At 43.9% G+C, this 13,901-nt stretch overlaps 1 protein-coding gene across 1 annotated transcript in view; it reads left to right on the plus strand.

Annotated features, from left to right (window-relative positions):
- The window catches only part of nid2a (nidogen 2a (osteonidogen)), a 68,292-nt gene that overhangs the window by 53,432 nt on the left and 959 nt on the right, over positions 1 to 13,901 (plus strand). The window contains exons 18-51 of the mRNA XM_017038941.2: positions 86 to 222; positions 292 to 397; positions 480 to 613; positions 693 to 798; positions 906 to 1,039; positions 1,177 to 1,282; positions 1,866 to 1,999; positions 2,084 to 2,189; positions 2,269 to 2,402; positions 2,609 to 2,714; positions 2,794 to 2,927; positions 3,012 to 3,117; positions 3,198 to 3,331; positions 3,411 to 3,516; positions 3,679 to 3,812; positions 3,900 to 4,005; positions 4,180 to 4,313; positions 4,392 to 4,497; positions 4,576 to 4,709; positions 4,916 to 5,021; positions 5,101 to 5,234; positions 5,318 to 5,423; positions 5,508 to 5,641; positions 5,736 to 5,841; positions 6,069 to 6,202; positions 6,434 to 6,539; positions 7,887 to 8,016; positions 8,094 to 8,194; positions 8,317 to 8,489; positions 8,889 to 9,018; positions 9,109 to 9,280; positions 11,268 to 11,425; positions 11,744 to 11,867; positions 11,956 to 12,065. Of these exons, the coding sequence (XP_016894430.2) occupies positions 86 to 222; positions 292 to 397; positions 480 to 613; positions 693 to 798; positions 906 to 1,039; positions 1,177 to 1,282; positions 1,866 to 1,999; positions 2,084 to 2,189; positions 2,269 to 2,402; positions 2,609 to 2,714; positions 2,794 to 2,927; positions 3,012 to 3,117; positions 3,198 to 3,331; positions 3,411 to 3,516; positions 3,679 to 3,812; positions 3,900 to 4,005; positions 4,180 to 4,313; positions 4,392 to 4,497; positions 4,576 to 4,709; positions 4,916 to 5,021; positions 5,101 to 5,234; positions 5,318 to 5,423; positions 5,508 to 5,641; positions 5,736 to 5,841; positions 6,069 to 6,202; positions 6,434 to 6,539; positions 7,887 to 8,016; positions 8,094 to 8,194; positions 8,317 to 8,489; positions 8,889 to 9,018; positions 9,109 to 9,280; positions 11,268 to 11,425; positions 11,744 to 11,867; positions 11,956 to 12,064 (4,220 nt within the window). The 3' untranslated portion in view covers position 12,065. The remainder of the gene's footprint in view (positions 1 to 85; positions 223 to 291; positions 398 to 479; positions 614 to 692; positions 799 to 905; positions 1,040 to 1,176; positions 1,283 to 1,865; positions 2,000 to 2,083; positions 2,190 to 2,268; positions 2,403 to 2,608; positions 2,715 to 2,793; positions 2,928 to 3,011; positions 3,118 to 3,197; positions 3,332 to 3,410; positions 3,517 to 3,678; positions 3,813 to 3,899; positions 4,006 to 4,179; positions 4,314 to 4,391; positions 4,498 to 4,575; positions 4,710 to 4,915; positions 5,022 to 5,100; positions 5,235 to 5,317; positions 5,424 to 5,507; positions 5,642 to 5,735; positions 5,842 to 6,068; positions 6,203 to 6,433; positions 6,540 to 7,886; positions 8,017 to 8,093; positions 8,195 to 8,316; positions 8,490 to 8,888; positions 9,019 to 9,108; positions 9,281 to 11,267; positions 11,426 to 11,743; positions 11,868 to 11,955; positions 12,066 to 13,901) is intronic.

Consider the following 13,901-nt stretch of genomic DNA (forward strand, 5'->3'; position numbering starts at 1 on the left):
TAGCAACAGGATTGATGTAAAATGGTTTAAACACTCAACTGTCAACTCTTTGAGATTGTTTATGGGTTGGTTGATCATTTTGCAGCCGAGACCGTTCGTCCTAAAACCCAGTGTGAGCAGCATCGAGACAGTCTTCAGAGCGGGGTGGACCAGAGTGGACAGCCCAGTGTTGGAGCCTTCATCCCGCAGTGTGACAACGATGGACGATATCGGACACTACAGGTGGGGACTGACCGACTTAGAGACCTGTGATTTTGTGAAGGCTTTTATAACTTAAACCGTTTGTTCCAGTGTCATGGCTCCACTGGACATTGTTGGTGTGTGGACCACTGGGGACAGGAGAGAGCAGGAACCAGGACTCCTCCTGGTGCAGCACCGAAAGACTGTGATAAACCAGGTGTTGCATCTCGTCCATGTGTAGAAAGAGACTATTTAAAAGTCAATGAAGTGTTGGAATACCATGTGTTTCTGTTCCTCAGAAGAACCGGCTCGTCCAAAAACCCAGTGTGAACATCACAGAGACAGTGTCCAGACCACCAGTCCAGAGGGACATCCCATATTAGGAGCCTACATTCCCCAGTGTGATGCTCACGGCCAGTACAAAACCCAACAGGTACATGTTCTTACTTCGATGTGGGTCAGTGGGTTAGACTCAGGTTTGGTTCCACTGACGATTTCTGTGTCTCCTACAGTGTCATGGCTCCACTGGACATTGTTGGTGTGTGGACAGCACAGGACAGGAGAGAGCAGGGACCAGGACTGCACCCGGGACATCCTCTGTGGACTGTGACAAACCAGGTGAGAAGGTTGATTAAAAGTCTGCAGCTAACATTCTCAACTGTCCGTGAGTGTTTCTGACACACTGGCAGCTGGTAAGGATTCACTATTCACGTCTTCTTTTCTAGATGAACCAGTTCGTCCTAGAACTCACTGTGAGCATCACAGAGACAGTGTCCAGACCACCAGTCCAGAGGGACATCCTTTACTGGGAGCCTATGTACCCCAGTGTGATGATAATGGAGAGTACTCAGCTCTGCAGGTCAGTGTCCTCAGACAGGAATACAGATCCAGGCAGTTTAAGATCTTTTCTTCATCCGTTCCCCTGGTTACAGTGCTTCTTGGGAAACGACCACTTGGATGAATGACTGAATGACCTGATCTGTTTTCATTCTTTAGTGCCACGGCTCCACTGGATATTGTTGGTGTGTTAACAACAGGGGAGAAGAAATATCAGGAACCAGAAGCTCGCCTGATTCACTAATACCAGACTGCGACAAACCAGGTGATCAAAATACACATGAATACACACAAGTATTTGTTAATTCTCCTGCATTACCATCAGACGGCACCAGTATCAGCAGGTGCATTATGTCATGTGTCTCCAACTGAAGGTTGGCTTTTGACCTCTGTGAATTCCTCAACTCAGTGAACAAGTCAAACACACGGCACGTTTCTTGCGAGTGCTCTCATGACCTCGTGAATAGTGTGCTGATGAGGACACGGCTCGTGGCATTGGAATGTTTGGATAACAGGTGAAATCATTGTGGAGAGACTGTGGGAATGAATAACAGAAGATTGATGGAGGGAGATGAGGATGAAGGCAACATTTTGTCTTAATGGTTTAGTTTTTTTTTTACATATTCAAGAATAAGACAAACACATGAATTGAAGCCATTCCTCAACATATCCATGACTTAAATCCAAACCAGTCTGAAAACAGGGTGTCTAAAAATGTGATATTTGCTCTGAATTCATCATTGTTCATTTTTGAGGCTTATAAAAACCTGTCCGTCCTGTTGGAGACACCTAAGGAACCTGTTTCAACGTATTCTGAACGTTTTCATCCTTATTTTGTCCCTCATTAGTTGAACCAACACGTCCTAAAACCCGCTGTGAACAGCACAGGGACAGTGTCCAGACCACCAGTCCTGAAGGATACACCTTATTAGGAGCCTTTGTTCCAGAGTGTGATGCTAACGGACAGTACAGACCTCAGCAGGTAACAGTCCAACTGTCTTGTACATTTGGAATGCAAAGTACTCAGTGACATCTGTTGTGTAAACAATTCCCATGATTCTTACAGTGTCACGGCTCCACTGGACATTGTTGGTGCGTGGACAGTACAGGACAGGAGAGACCAGGAACCAGGACTGCACCTGGTACACAATCTACAGACTGTGACAAACCAGGTAATGAATCCTTGCATCATGAATTGTAAATATCAATCAATTTCTAGATCTTTCTAGAAAGTAAAATTCCTGATTTCAGAGGATCCAGTTCGTCCCAAAACTCACTGTGAGCACCACAGAGACAGTGTCCAGACCACCAGTCCTGAAGGATACCCTTTATTAGGAGCATATGTACCCCAGTGTGATGACCAGGGTCTGTACATACCACTGCAGGTCAGTTTCTAACAAGGTGTTTGGAAGTAGACTGGTCCTAAGACGTTGTCGTCCTTAAAAGTCTAAAATGTCTCTCTTTATCATATCAGTGTCACGGTTCTAGTGGACATTGTTGGTGCGTGGACAGTAATGGACAGGAGAGACCAGGAACCAGGACACCCCCTGGTACACAACCTAAAGACTGTGACATCTCTTTATCATATCAGTGTCACGGTTCTAGTGGACATTGTTGGTGCGTGGACAGTAATGGACAGGAGAGACCAGGAACCAGGACACCCCCTGGTACACAACCTAAAGACTGTGACAAACCTGGTGAGGACAATAATAAACCTTGGGTGGAGTCACTTTAATGGCAGTTCATGGAATAATCCAGAGATTGTTTCGTCTCCAGATGAACCACTGCGTCCTAAAACTCAGTGTGAGCACCACAGAGACAGTGTCCAGACCAGCAGTCCTGAGGGATATCCAGTAGTCGGAGCCTTCGTACCAGAGTGTGACTCAGAGGGACAGTACGTCCCTCAACAGGTAGGACTGGTATTTCACTATAGAGACACTTGGTATTCTGGTCAGATGTGTTTGGTCGTCTTACAACTCAATATGTTACTGTAGTGCCATGGTTCCAGTGGACACTGTTGGTGTGTGGACAGTTCAGGACAGGAGAGAGCAGGAACCAGGAGTACACCTGGTACACAACGTGTAGACTGTGACAAACCAGGTAAGATAACCACCCAGAGAGAAAAAATGTCTTCAGTATGTGTGTTTACCATAACTCCTGTCTGATGTGTCGATTTCCAGATGAACCAGAACGACCCAAAACTCACTGTCAACACCACAGGGACAGTGTCCAGACCACCAGTCCAGAGGGATATCCTTTACTGGGAGTGTTTGTGCCTGAGTGTGATTCTTATGGCCAGTACAGACCTCAGCAGGTAGTGGTTTGGCTGAATTCTTCATCACACATGTTGAGCATTCAACATTTGACTGTAACAATCCTCATGTCCCCTGCAGTGTCATGGCTCTACTGGACATTGTTGGTGTGTGGACAGTACTGGACAAGAGAGAGCAGGGACCAGGTCCGACCCTGGAACACCGTCTGTGGACTGTGACAAATCAGGTTACATTGTTGTTACATTGTTGTTGTTAAGTGTAATCAGCATAAAGAATCACAGCCTTCATAATAACTGTATATAAACAATGTGAGGGTTTTTTTAATTTAATGGTAAAGTGAAGGTTCGTATCTTTTATTAATTAATAACTGAACCTCTAACTTCTTCAGATGAGTCACTTCGCCCTAAAACCCACTGTGAGCAGCACAGAGACAGAGTCCAGACCACCAGTCCTGAGGGACATCCTATCGTGGGACTGTTTGTACCTGAGTGTGACGACAGTGGAGAATACAAACCTCAACAGGTAACATTTAGACTGTGTTCTGTATCCAAGAGGTAGAGAAAAACACGATTGTTCTGACTGTTAAGACAGCAGACGTGTCTCTTACAGTGCCATGGCTCCACTGGACATTGTTGGTGTGTTGATACTAGGGGACAGGAGAGACCTGGTAGCAGAACTGCACCTGGTACACAGCCTAAAGACTGTACCAAACCAGGTGAGATTCCAAGCATAGAGGGAGTGGAAAGATTTATGCTCAGTTATTTTAAACAAAATATATATATAAAAAAAGGCTGAACTGAGTTTCAGTAAAGATATGTCACTCGATTTGATGGCCTTGTGTCCTGGTGTGTCCACCAATAACTTATTTTGCTGCCTCCACCTTTTCTAGTTGTACATGTAAGACCTAAAACCCACTGTGAGCACCACAGAGACAGTGTCCAGACCACTAGTCCAGAGGGTTTTCCAATAATCGGGGCCTTCGTACCTGAGTGTGACTCAGAGGGACAGTACTTATCTCAGCAGGTAACCCATGGATGTCTCTAGAAAGATAATGACACGTGTTCTGGTATGATCCTCTAACCATTTACACTGTCACCATAGTGCCATGGATCCACTGGACATTGTTGGTGCGTGGACAGTACAGGAGAGGAGAGAGCAGGGACCAGGACTCCACCTGGTACACCGTCTGTAGACTGTGACAAACCAGGTGAGGAGAAGTTTCTCACTCTAGGTAACATCATATTTCAGTTATTTGAGAAATAATGCCATGTATTTTTTTCTTCAGTTGAACCAGTTCGTCCTAAAACTCACTGTGAGCATCACAGAGACAGTGTCCAGACCACCAGTCCAGAGGGACATCCTTTACTGGGAGCCTACATTCCCCAGTGTGATTCTATTGGACAGTACAAATCTCAGCAGGTGACCTTCTGAGTGGCATTTTTAGAGTCACATTTTGACAGGATCATATCACAATAACTTACTGTTTTTTCCACTGTGGTTTAAGTCCTCCAGTGATAATTTATATTGTTTTATGGCTTGTGGAAAAACTGCAATAAAATTACCCAAAAGATTAGTTGCTAAAATAAATAATGAACAAAAATATCTCAATTACCCATGATTCTCAGTGTCATGGCTCCACTGGACATTGTTGGTGTGTGGACAGCACAGGACAGGAGAGACCGGGGACCAGGACTGCACCTGGTACTCCCTCTGTGGACTGTGACAAACCAGGTGAGAAGAAGGAACTGATAGAACCACATGTGGAAATGCTCGTTGTTGTGCTAATAACGTGGGTTTATCTGACTCCTAGATGAACCAGTTCGTCCTAAATCCCAGTGTGAGCATCACAGAGACAGCATCCAGACCACCAGTCCAGAGGGACATCCTGTTGTGGGGCTGTTTGTACCTGAGTGTGACGTCAGTGGAGAATACAAACCTCAACAGGTATTTTTTTTATATATTTGTTGGAATGCTAAGCTTTCATTAATGTTTTTTTTTTTATTAATAGTCATTTAATTATTTTACAGTGTCATGGCTCCACTGGACACTGTTGGTGTGTGGACAGTAGAGGACAGGAGAGAGCAGGAACCAGGACTGCACCTGGTACACCCTCTGTGGATTGTGACAAACCAGGTGATAAAGCTGCTTGTGTCAATGTAAACAGAGAAAATGTCTGGTTAAAAATAGGAAAACTTAATAATTTAAAATGTTTCCTAGACGAGCCAGTACGTCCTTTAACTCACTGTGAACACCATCGAGGAAGAGTCCAGACCAGCAGCCCAGAAGGACATCCTGTTGTTGGAGTGTATGTACCACAGTGTGATGACCATGGTCAGTACATCCCCCTACAGGTCAGTATAAACTCACCTTTTTGTCAAAGTTGTGTTTGTATTTTTGTATACGTTTTGGAATCATTGACATGGCCTCTGAATTGTTTACTATCAGTGCCATGGCTCCAGTGGACATTGTTGGTGTGTGGACAGTAGGGGACAGGAGAGAGCAGGGACCAGGACTGCACCTGGTACACAACCTAAAGACTGTGACAAACCAGGTTGGGATGTTTGTTTGTTTTTTCTCAAATGTCAAATGAGTTGTAATTAAAAAAAAGAGAGTATCATCAGCATATAGAAGTAAAAGTATGTTTGATGAAATTGTAAAGACAAGCTCCTCCCCCACCCCCCCCACCCCCGTTGAAATACTTAGGATTCCTGTGATACTAGCTTTCAAATTGAGTACACATTCTGTATTTTCACCAACAACCTACTCCACCTACTTCAGTTGAACCAGTTCGTCCTAAGACCCACTGTGAGCACCACAGAGACAGTGTCCAGACCACTAGTCCAGAGGGACATCCTATTCTCGGAGCTTTTAAACCTCGGTGTGACGCAGAAGGACAGTACCGCCCTCGGCAGGTAAAACACAGACATATATACACAGTCATTTGAAACCTTAATGATTCCTTCGAGAGATCTAATTAAAAACAGCATTTATATACTATTTCACATAAGTATTTAATGCTTTCAGTCATTAGATTTTTATTGGTAAAACACCATGCCAAATATATGTGGTCGCCATGTGATACGTAATGAAAACTAACCTGGTAAAATGTGACCCCTGTCATGTCTCTACTAACTTTGTTCTAGTGTCATGGATCCACTGGACATTGTTGGTGTGTGGACAACACAGGACAAGAGAGACCAGGAACCAGGACTGCACCTGGTACTCCCAGTGTAGACTGTGACAAACCAGGTGAGCGTGTTTCTTTTTTGAGATGCTGGTGTTTATTTCTGAATTTATAGAATGGTTTTATTGGTTGACATGCAAGTGAACACTGGTGGTAATGGTTGAAGTCTGAGTCCAGAGCTGAAGTCAGCCAGTGTCTCTCTCCTCTCCTCCCTCCTCCTCACTCTGTAGTATACACAGAGGGGGCTGTTCTATAAATCCAGTCTGCTCTATAAATATAATTTATTACCGTCCCCAAACATGTGAAGTGGTCATTCTGCGGTCAGAAGAACTGGCTGAGTGACAGCACTGCGTCAACACCCACATCCTCCCAGATGCTGAACTGACAAACACCAACGCCAACACTTAGTTATGTCAGATAGCTGCTTATGAAAATCCAGTGTTTTATATTACTACATACATAAACTGTGATTTACTATCAGAAAAACAACACAAGAAAGGAAAGCTAAAAAAATAAAATAAAGTGGAAGTTTTTTTTTTTTTAATTTCCACACTTTTCAGACCAGTTAGTTTCATGCTGGTTTATTTTACCTTAACTGTGGCAACATTACTCCAAACCCTTTGTCCTTAATTGTGGCAACATTACTCCAAACCCTTTGTATGCAGGCACAAAGGCATTAATGGTCCACAATAGTTGGAGAAACAAGATCCTCATCAGATTGTTGGGTTGATATTTGTTTTCAAAAATAAAAGACACACACTTGATGAGCTGGCACAAAGGCGTCAATACAGGCAGATGCTGGTGTGGAACAGTAAAAACACAACACTGTTACACATGCTTCTGTGTGGTTTTAGTTTGTTGACTTGTTTTCTCTGTAAAACAGAAACCCATGTATGTGCCATAAGGTTTTTTTTTCTGTGATATTTCTGGGTGAGATGGCCTCCTCCTCAGCAAACAGCAGCAGACGCTGTATCTGTCTGAGATATTCCTAATGTCACAGTGGAAACTATGGTCAGATCCCAAGTGACGTCCTTCCTTGTTGTCTCTCAGCCTAAACACTGTCCTGTTTTAGTGAAAGAGCTGTGCATTAGTAACCTGGACACAGAGACGGGGGGGGAGAGGAGGAGGAGAGGAGGAGGCCACTGTAAACATTAGTGACGTCTGAAGCAGTTTTAGTCTTTGTTTTAAACTCCTGATGTGCAGCGAGATATTAAAGGATCCTCGAAAGTAAACATTTTCAACCAAGACTAAATGTATTTGTGTGTTGGAGGCTGAAGGGGGGGGAGGTTAAGGGGTCAAACACTGCTACATCACATCATAAATCCAAGCCTCTGTCTTTTTCTATCTCTGTAATTTATTGTACAGGGAAGGGTATATTATAACGATGACTTATCACATTTTTTCTGTTGTAGTCTCTGTTGCTCCAACCCAGCGTCCGGAGAGTGTGTGTCAACGATGGAGGGCTAGTTTGATTGAGCACTACGGTGGGAAACCCGAGCCGCAGAACTACGTACCTCAGTGTGAGCTGGATGGAGAGTTCAGGTACAGAGGAAACACCAAAAAAAGTTTGTAGTTTTCCTTTAAAATCCAGACAAATCATTACAAAGTCTTGACTTTAGTCCAGTCCAGTGTTATGGAGAGACCACCTACTGCTGGTGTGTGGACCAGGACGGACGGGAGGTTCCTGGCACCCGATCACATGATGTGGTCAAACCTGCTTGTAAGTAGTTTTTTTAACTGTTTTTTTTTTTAATTAAGTAGTTACATCAAAATGATTTTTTTTTTTTTCCCATTTTAACATTTTACTTCAGGTCTTAAACCCATTTTAACATTTTACTTCAGGTCTTCCAACAGTGGCCCCTCCCACAATCAGACCACTGCCCCGCCCAGACGTGACTCCTCCTCCAAACGGTGACGTCACACTGTTGTATGCTCAGGGACAGAAAATCGGGGCCCTGCCTTTGAACGGCACCAGACTGGACCCGAGTGGCTCCAAAACACTGCTGACTCTGCATGTGAGTGACGACTTTCTACTGAAGGCTGAGAGTTCAGCTCTGAAAATGATTGATGTTAGAATAGATCTGCCGTGATTTACAACCTGGTCGATGTTCTGCTGAGATTATCAGTGGGTTGGTCACATCACTGGTCAAAAATGTGAAAAGACATTTGTTAAAAGTACGTGGAACCAGTTGTTGTGGTACAAATACAAGTAGCTCTGGGTTCTAAGTTCCTAGCACTAGGTTCTATTTGCTGTAGTAGAAAGGAAACCAGTTACTGATTGTGTTGATTGTTCTTGGAGCTAACTCCTGAGGGGGAATTTAACTTTAACTGTCACATGTATTTGGTACTTTTATTCTGGTGGGAGAATTTCTGCCTCATGTTCCTGTGTCCCATGTTGTTGTTCACGTCTCCAGGGTTCCATTGTCGTTGGAATCGCCTATGACTGCAAAGAGAACCATGTCTACTGGACAGATCTGTCTGCGAGAACCATCAACAGAGCTTCAATGAGGCCTGGAGCTGAGCCTGTGATTCTCATCAACACAAGTACATTCAAGATTTTTAATTCCTCGTTCATTCAAATGATGTTTCTTTCTCTAAACGATCTAAGGATCTTTTTTTTTTTTATTCATGCAGATCTGGTCAGTCCAGAAGGTCTGGCTGTGGACGTCAATCGTCGACTGATGTTCTGGGTTGACTCCAACGCTGACATGATTGAAAAAGCCAACCTGGACGGCAGCGACAGGAGGACGGTGTTCAACACTGACCTGGTCAACCCGCGGGCCATCATAGTGGTCTCCTCTACTGGGTAAAACCAAACTCTTGATTGGTGGAATGGTTAGGTGGTCTGTTGGTGGGTCAGTTGGTAGGTTGGTCAGTTGATTAATCGGTTGGTTGGTGGGTCAGTTGTTTTGATCACTGTGGTGCTCACAGTCACAATGACTCACATTGTGTGCTGGACGTTCTCCACTGAGACTCAGATCTGGTCACAGATGGTGTTCAGTCCATGGACGGGAGCAGGACAGAAATAGTCAACACTGATCTGTGACTCACTGGGACAGTGAACTTGAAGCTTCTTACTCACAGAGAACAAGTCTTGTTGAGTCTGGACTCCAGAGACTGAGGTTCATCAGACCGAGATCTTATTTCACACAAACTCACTCAGTTCTGGACGTTTCTGTTTGTGCTCTCTGTCAAAACTACCGTCCAGTACATGTTCAGTTCAAATGACCAAACAGATTTAAAAGCTTATTTTAAATGGACAAACTGAGGCTAGCCTACTGGATAATATATACATTTCAACAGGAAAAAAACGATTTAGCTGTTCATTAGTTATAGGTGTTATATAAATGTTCCCAGTAGGAGGCAGTTGATCTGACGTTTGGGTTTAATTTAAGGTGAAATGTCTTTTTATTTACATTTGTTTGTTTAAGTTAATGGTAGAGGTGATGTTCTTGATGTTTATGTGAGAAGGTGCTGGACCAGGTCCACACACACACACACACACACACACACACACACACACACACACGGGCGTAATAATACAAGGTCTACAAAGAACGACATCTGCTTTTTATCAGTGAAGCTAATCACATAATCAACAGGTTAGTCAGTGTGTGTGTGTGTGTGTGTGTTAATAGAAGTGATTTAACACAGCAGCACTACTTCAAATCATAAAACCTCTGAAGTGTGTTTCACATCATTGGTTTAACATTTTAAAGTTCCTGCCTCAAGGTTTTATATGTGTGTGTGTGTGTGTGCGCGCGCGCGCGTGTGTGTGTTCTGAAATAAAGCCAAGTCTTTTAAGTAATTTCTGCCTCACACATGCACATGTTTTGTCCAAACAGTTTTTAAACAGAGTCCAGATTTGATGATGATGATGTCAAATCCCCATGATGTTGGAGGTGATCGTGTTCTTCAGACTCACTGGGTTTTTACACTTTTATTTTGTACAAACAACTTCTATTCTATTGGATTCAAATTCCTTTCTGTATTTTTTTTTCTTTTTTTTTTTGTCTAATGGAAGGACAGGTTACGATTTGGTTACGATAAGTCAAAGTTCTTTTTTAAAGTTTACTGCTTCGAAACAAAAGGATAATTTACAGACTCTTACACACTGACACAGATACACACACACACACTCTCCCACAGTCACTAATCAACATGGCCGAGCAGTAAAAAAAACAAGCAGTGACAGTAAAGCAAACAGAGAGAAATCACATCCATACGCTAATTAAAAAAAGAAACATGTTTATGATCGTTCATCAACATCTGCTCACACGCCTGTTTAGAAGAGTGTGTGTGTGTGTGTGTGACTCATGCGGTGTGTGTTACCTCTGGTTCCCACAGGATCAGCCCACATGTGCACCATCATCTCCAGATGAGGAGCAGTGAGTCGTAATAAGCAGCCCACACACCTTCACCCCTGAACGTTTCCCTCTCAGACACACTCCTGGTATTTCCCAAACATCTGAAATCATGTGGAACGAGGCGATTCCTCCCAGAAACTACATTTCGGGCGTCTCTAAAACTGAATGATGTCACGTACTCAGACCAAACAGAGGTCAGAGGTCAGAGGCAGCAGGTTGATCAGCGTAGCCTGGCTGTGACCTCATCAACATGAGACAGCTGCTCCCTAGAGGGCTGTCTGTTCTCTACACATTATGTACACACACACACACACACACGTACATGTGGTTTTTCCTCTTGTCTTGTTGAATTAGTCAGTCTTCTAGAGTTCAGGACCAAACCATGTCTGTCTTGAATCTACATCCTGAATCATTTTATCCCTGCAGCACCCTCTACTGGACGGACTGGAACAGAGAGGCTCCAAAGATCGAGTGTTCGTCAGTGGACGGTCAGAACCGCAGGGTGGTGGTGTCAGACGGTATCGGCCTGCCCAACGCTCTGACCTACGACTCTTCATCTGGACAGATCTGCTGGGCTGATGCAGGTGATGGACATGAGGACATTGACAGACCTAGAACCACACACGGTTCTGGTACTTGGCATCGAGCATGGTTCCAGTTCTTGCAGATGGAATACAAGGGGGATGTAGTGCATATATGTACCTGTTACTAGCAGATAAAACACATAAAACCACACATAGATCAACTTTTCCTGGTCCTAGTAGCGTCCATAGTACCGATAGTTTGCATTGCAGCAATGTCCTGATTAAAGTGTTGTTCTTTGGTGGGTCTAACAGCGGTGTATCAACAATGTTTCCTTGACACTGACACTGACTCTCTGGATCACCTGCTCCTTGTTCCAGGTACGAAGCGTCTGGAGTGTGTGTCTCCTGATGGTTCTGGTCGGAGGGTGATCCACCCCACACTCAACTACCCCTTCAGTATGGTTTACCACAGGAACCACTTCTACTACACAGACTGGAGGAGGTGGGTGTCACTGTCTCAGTACTCTGTCTTCGTCCTGCCGCTGCAGTACTAAAGATGTCTCTGTCCACGTGTCCTGTTTTTGTCTCAGGGACGGTGTGATCGCCGTGAACAAAGACAGTCAGTTCACAGACGAGTACCTGCCCGATCAGCGCTCACATCTGTACGGCATCACGATAGCAACCACTCAGTGTCTATGAGGTGAGACAACACAGCCGGAGCAGAGACACAGGTTTTACCTTCATGTCACTGTTGACAAAAAAGTGATTGTATAAATTGACTACACTCTACTCCACTGCAGTCAGTTCTTCAAAACTGAATGGTTTGTGGAGCGTTTTTATTCTTGTTTTATTCAGAATGTTGTGGAGAATTCTCTTCTGAATACAAAGGGCCAGTGTAGGAAATGTCGACACCTGCCTAAAACTTTTGCACTCCCAGCACTGTAAGCCTTTGTGTCTTAAATCTCAGCCATGTTTTGACAGAGCGTGAGTGTCCCTGTCTCAGACTGTAGTCCCTAACCGCACTATAAAAACACCGCACTGTTCCTTTAAAGCCTGATGATGACAGAAGAGTGATTATAAAGCTGTGCGACTGATTACATACATCTGCTGACTTCACCTTTGATGCCTCTCTGTCCTCACATGTCTTTTTTAAAGCCTCCTCCTAAAAGGCTTTTAAGTACAAAGTGTGGTCCAGAGAGGAGGCTCATCCTCAAAGTAGCACCTGGACAGATGTGGCCGTCACATCTGCACAGTCAGATCTGCTCACACTCATCGGCACGTGCACAGGATTTACCTGAACTCACCTTTAAACTGTTAGTGATGACAGCAGGTCTGAGCCAAGTCTCACTGGCTGAAAATAGAATGTGTGTAAAAATAAAATTGGTCCAAAAATTAAAGTAGCTAAAAGTTAACCAAATGATATATTTAATTATATAAAATTTGTATAATTAGTAATTAAATGAGAGGCAAGAGATGAATAGATAGATAACTAACATTTTAGCTTGGCCTAGAATTATCTAGAACAAATCACATACAGCATCCATCCATCCATCCATCCATTTTCATCCACTTATCCGTTCCCGGGTTGCGGGGGCAGCAGTCGCCACCAAATCACATTGCACCGTACCTAAACCTTCCTGCGGGTGGTGAGTCCACTGGAAGGTACCAACCGCCCTAACCGGGATTCGAACTTGCCCAGGAGGTGAACCCTGGGGTTCAACACCAATGACAGAGACATTGCCTCTGGGCCAAAGCGCCACTCACATACAGCAAAGGAAGCTTAAAGTTTGCCAAACATTTCAATCTTAAATATATAAAAAAGAATATGAAGCAAGAACAATTGGGAGCATAACAGAATCCTTAGCTGAATACTTACAGAACAATGTGGTGAATTTGAGCCAAGGCTGCTGAAATTCAACGACAAAAAGCAACAGTTTGACCATAAAGTTTTGAAAAATTGTATCAGTGAAACAGTTTGAATACATCTTTATATAATCATGACCCAGATGAATGGGAGCCCTCAGTGGGGACTGGTTTTTCTTTGAGTTTTCTAGGAACCAAAGCTCGGAGTGTGGAGGTCCAGGTGGAGAGCAGGCAGTAAAGGCCTCATTCTGTCTTCCTGTGTTAAATCCAAATGTGAAAGGATGAAAGCTTTCCAGCCACACTGACCTAATGACAGAACAAACAGTCGCTGCCTCCTCAGACCCAGACCTGCATTTAACAACCGGCCATGGATCGTTACCTCTGTGAAGAGTGTGTGTGTGTGTGTGTGTGTGTGTGTGTAAATGTATTTAACAACAACCGCCTCTAAGCCTCTTACAAGCAGACCCTCTAACAAGTGTGTTTTTCAGAGCTTGTCATCATGCTCTCAATTACACCGCACATGCACATCTTTGAAGCTGTGAGCTCTGCTTCTCCGCTCTGGAGGGTTTTATTGTGTGAGAACATGAACTGATGTGACATGGTACAAATGGAGTCGTCAAAGTGGCGACAAATGTTCTCAGTTAAATCCATTCAAATCCAGGCCGTCAAAGTT

Source organism: Cynoglossus semilaevis, chromosome 14 (genome assembly GCF_000523025.1).
Source record: "Cynoglossus semilaevis isolate Cse_v1.0 chromosome 14, Cse_v1.0, whole genome shotgun sequence".
NCBI classification, from domain to species: Eukaryota; Metazoa; Chordata; class Actinopteri; order Pleuronectiformes; family Cynoglossidae; genus Cynoglossus; species Cynoglossus semilaevis.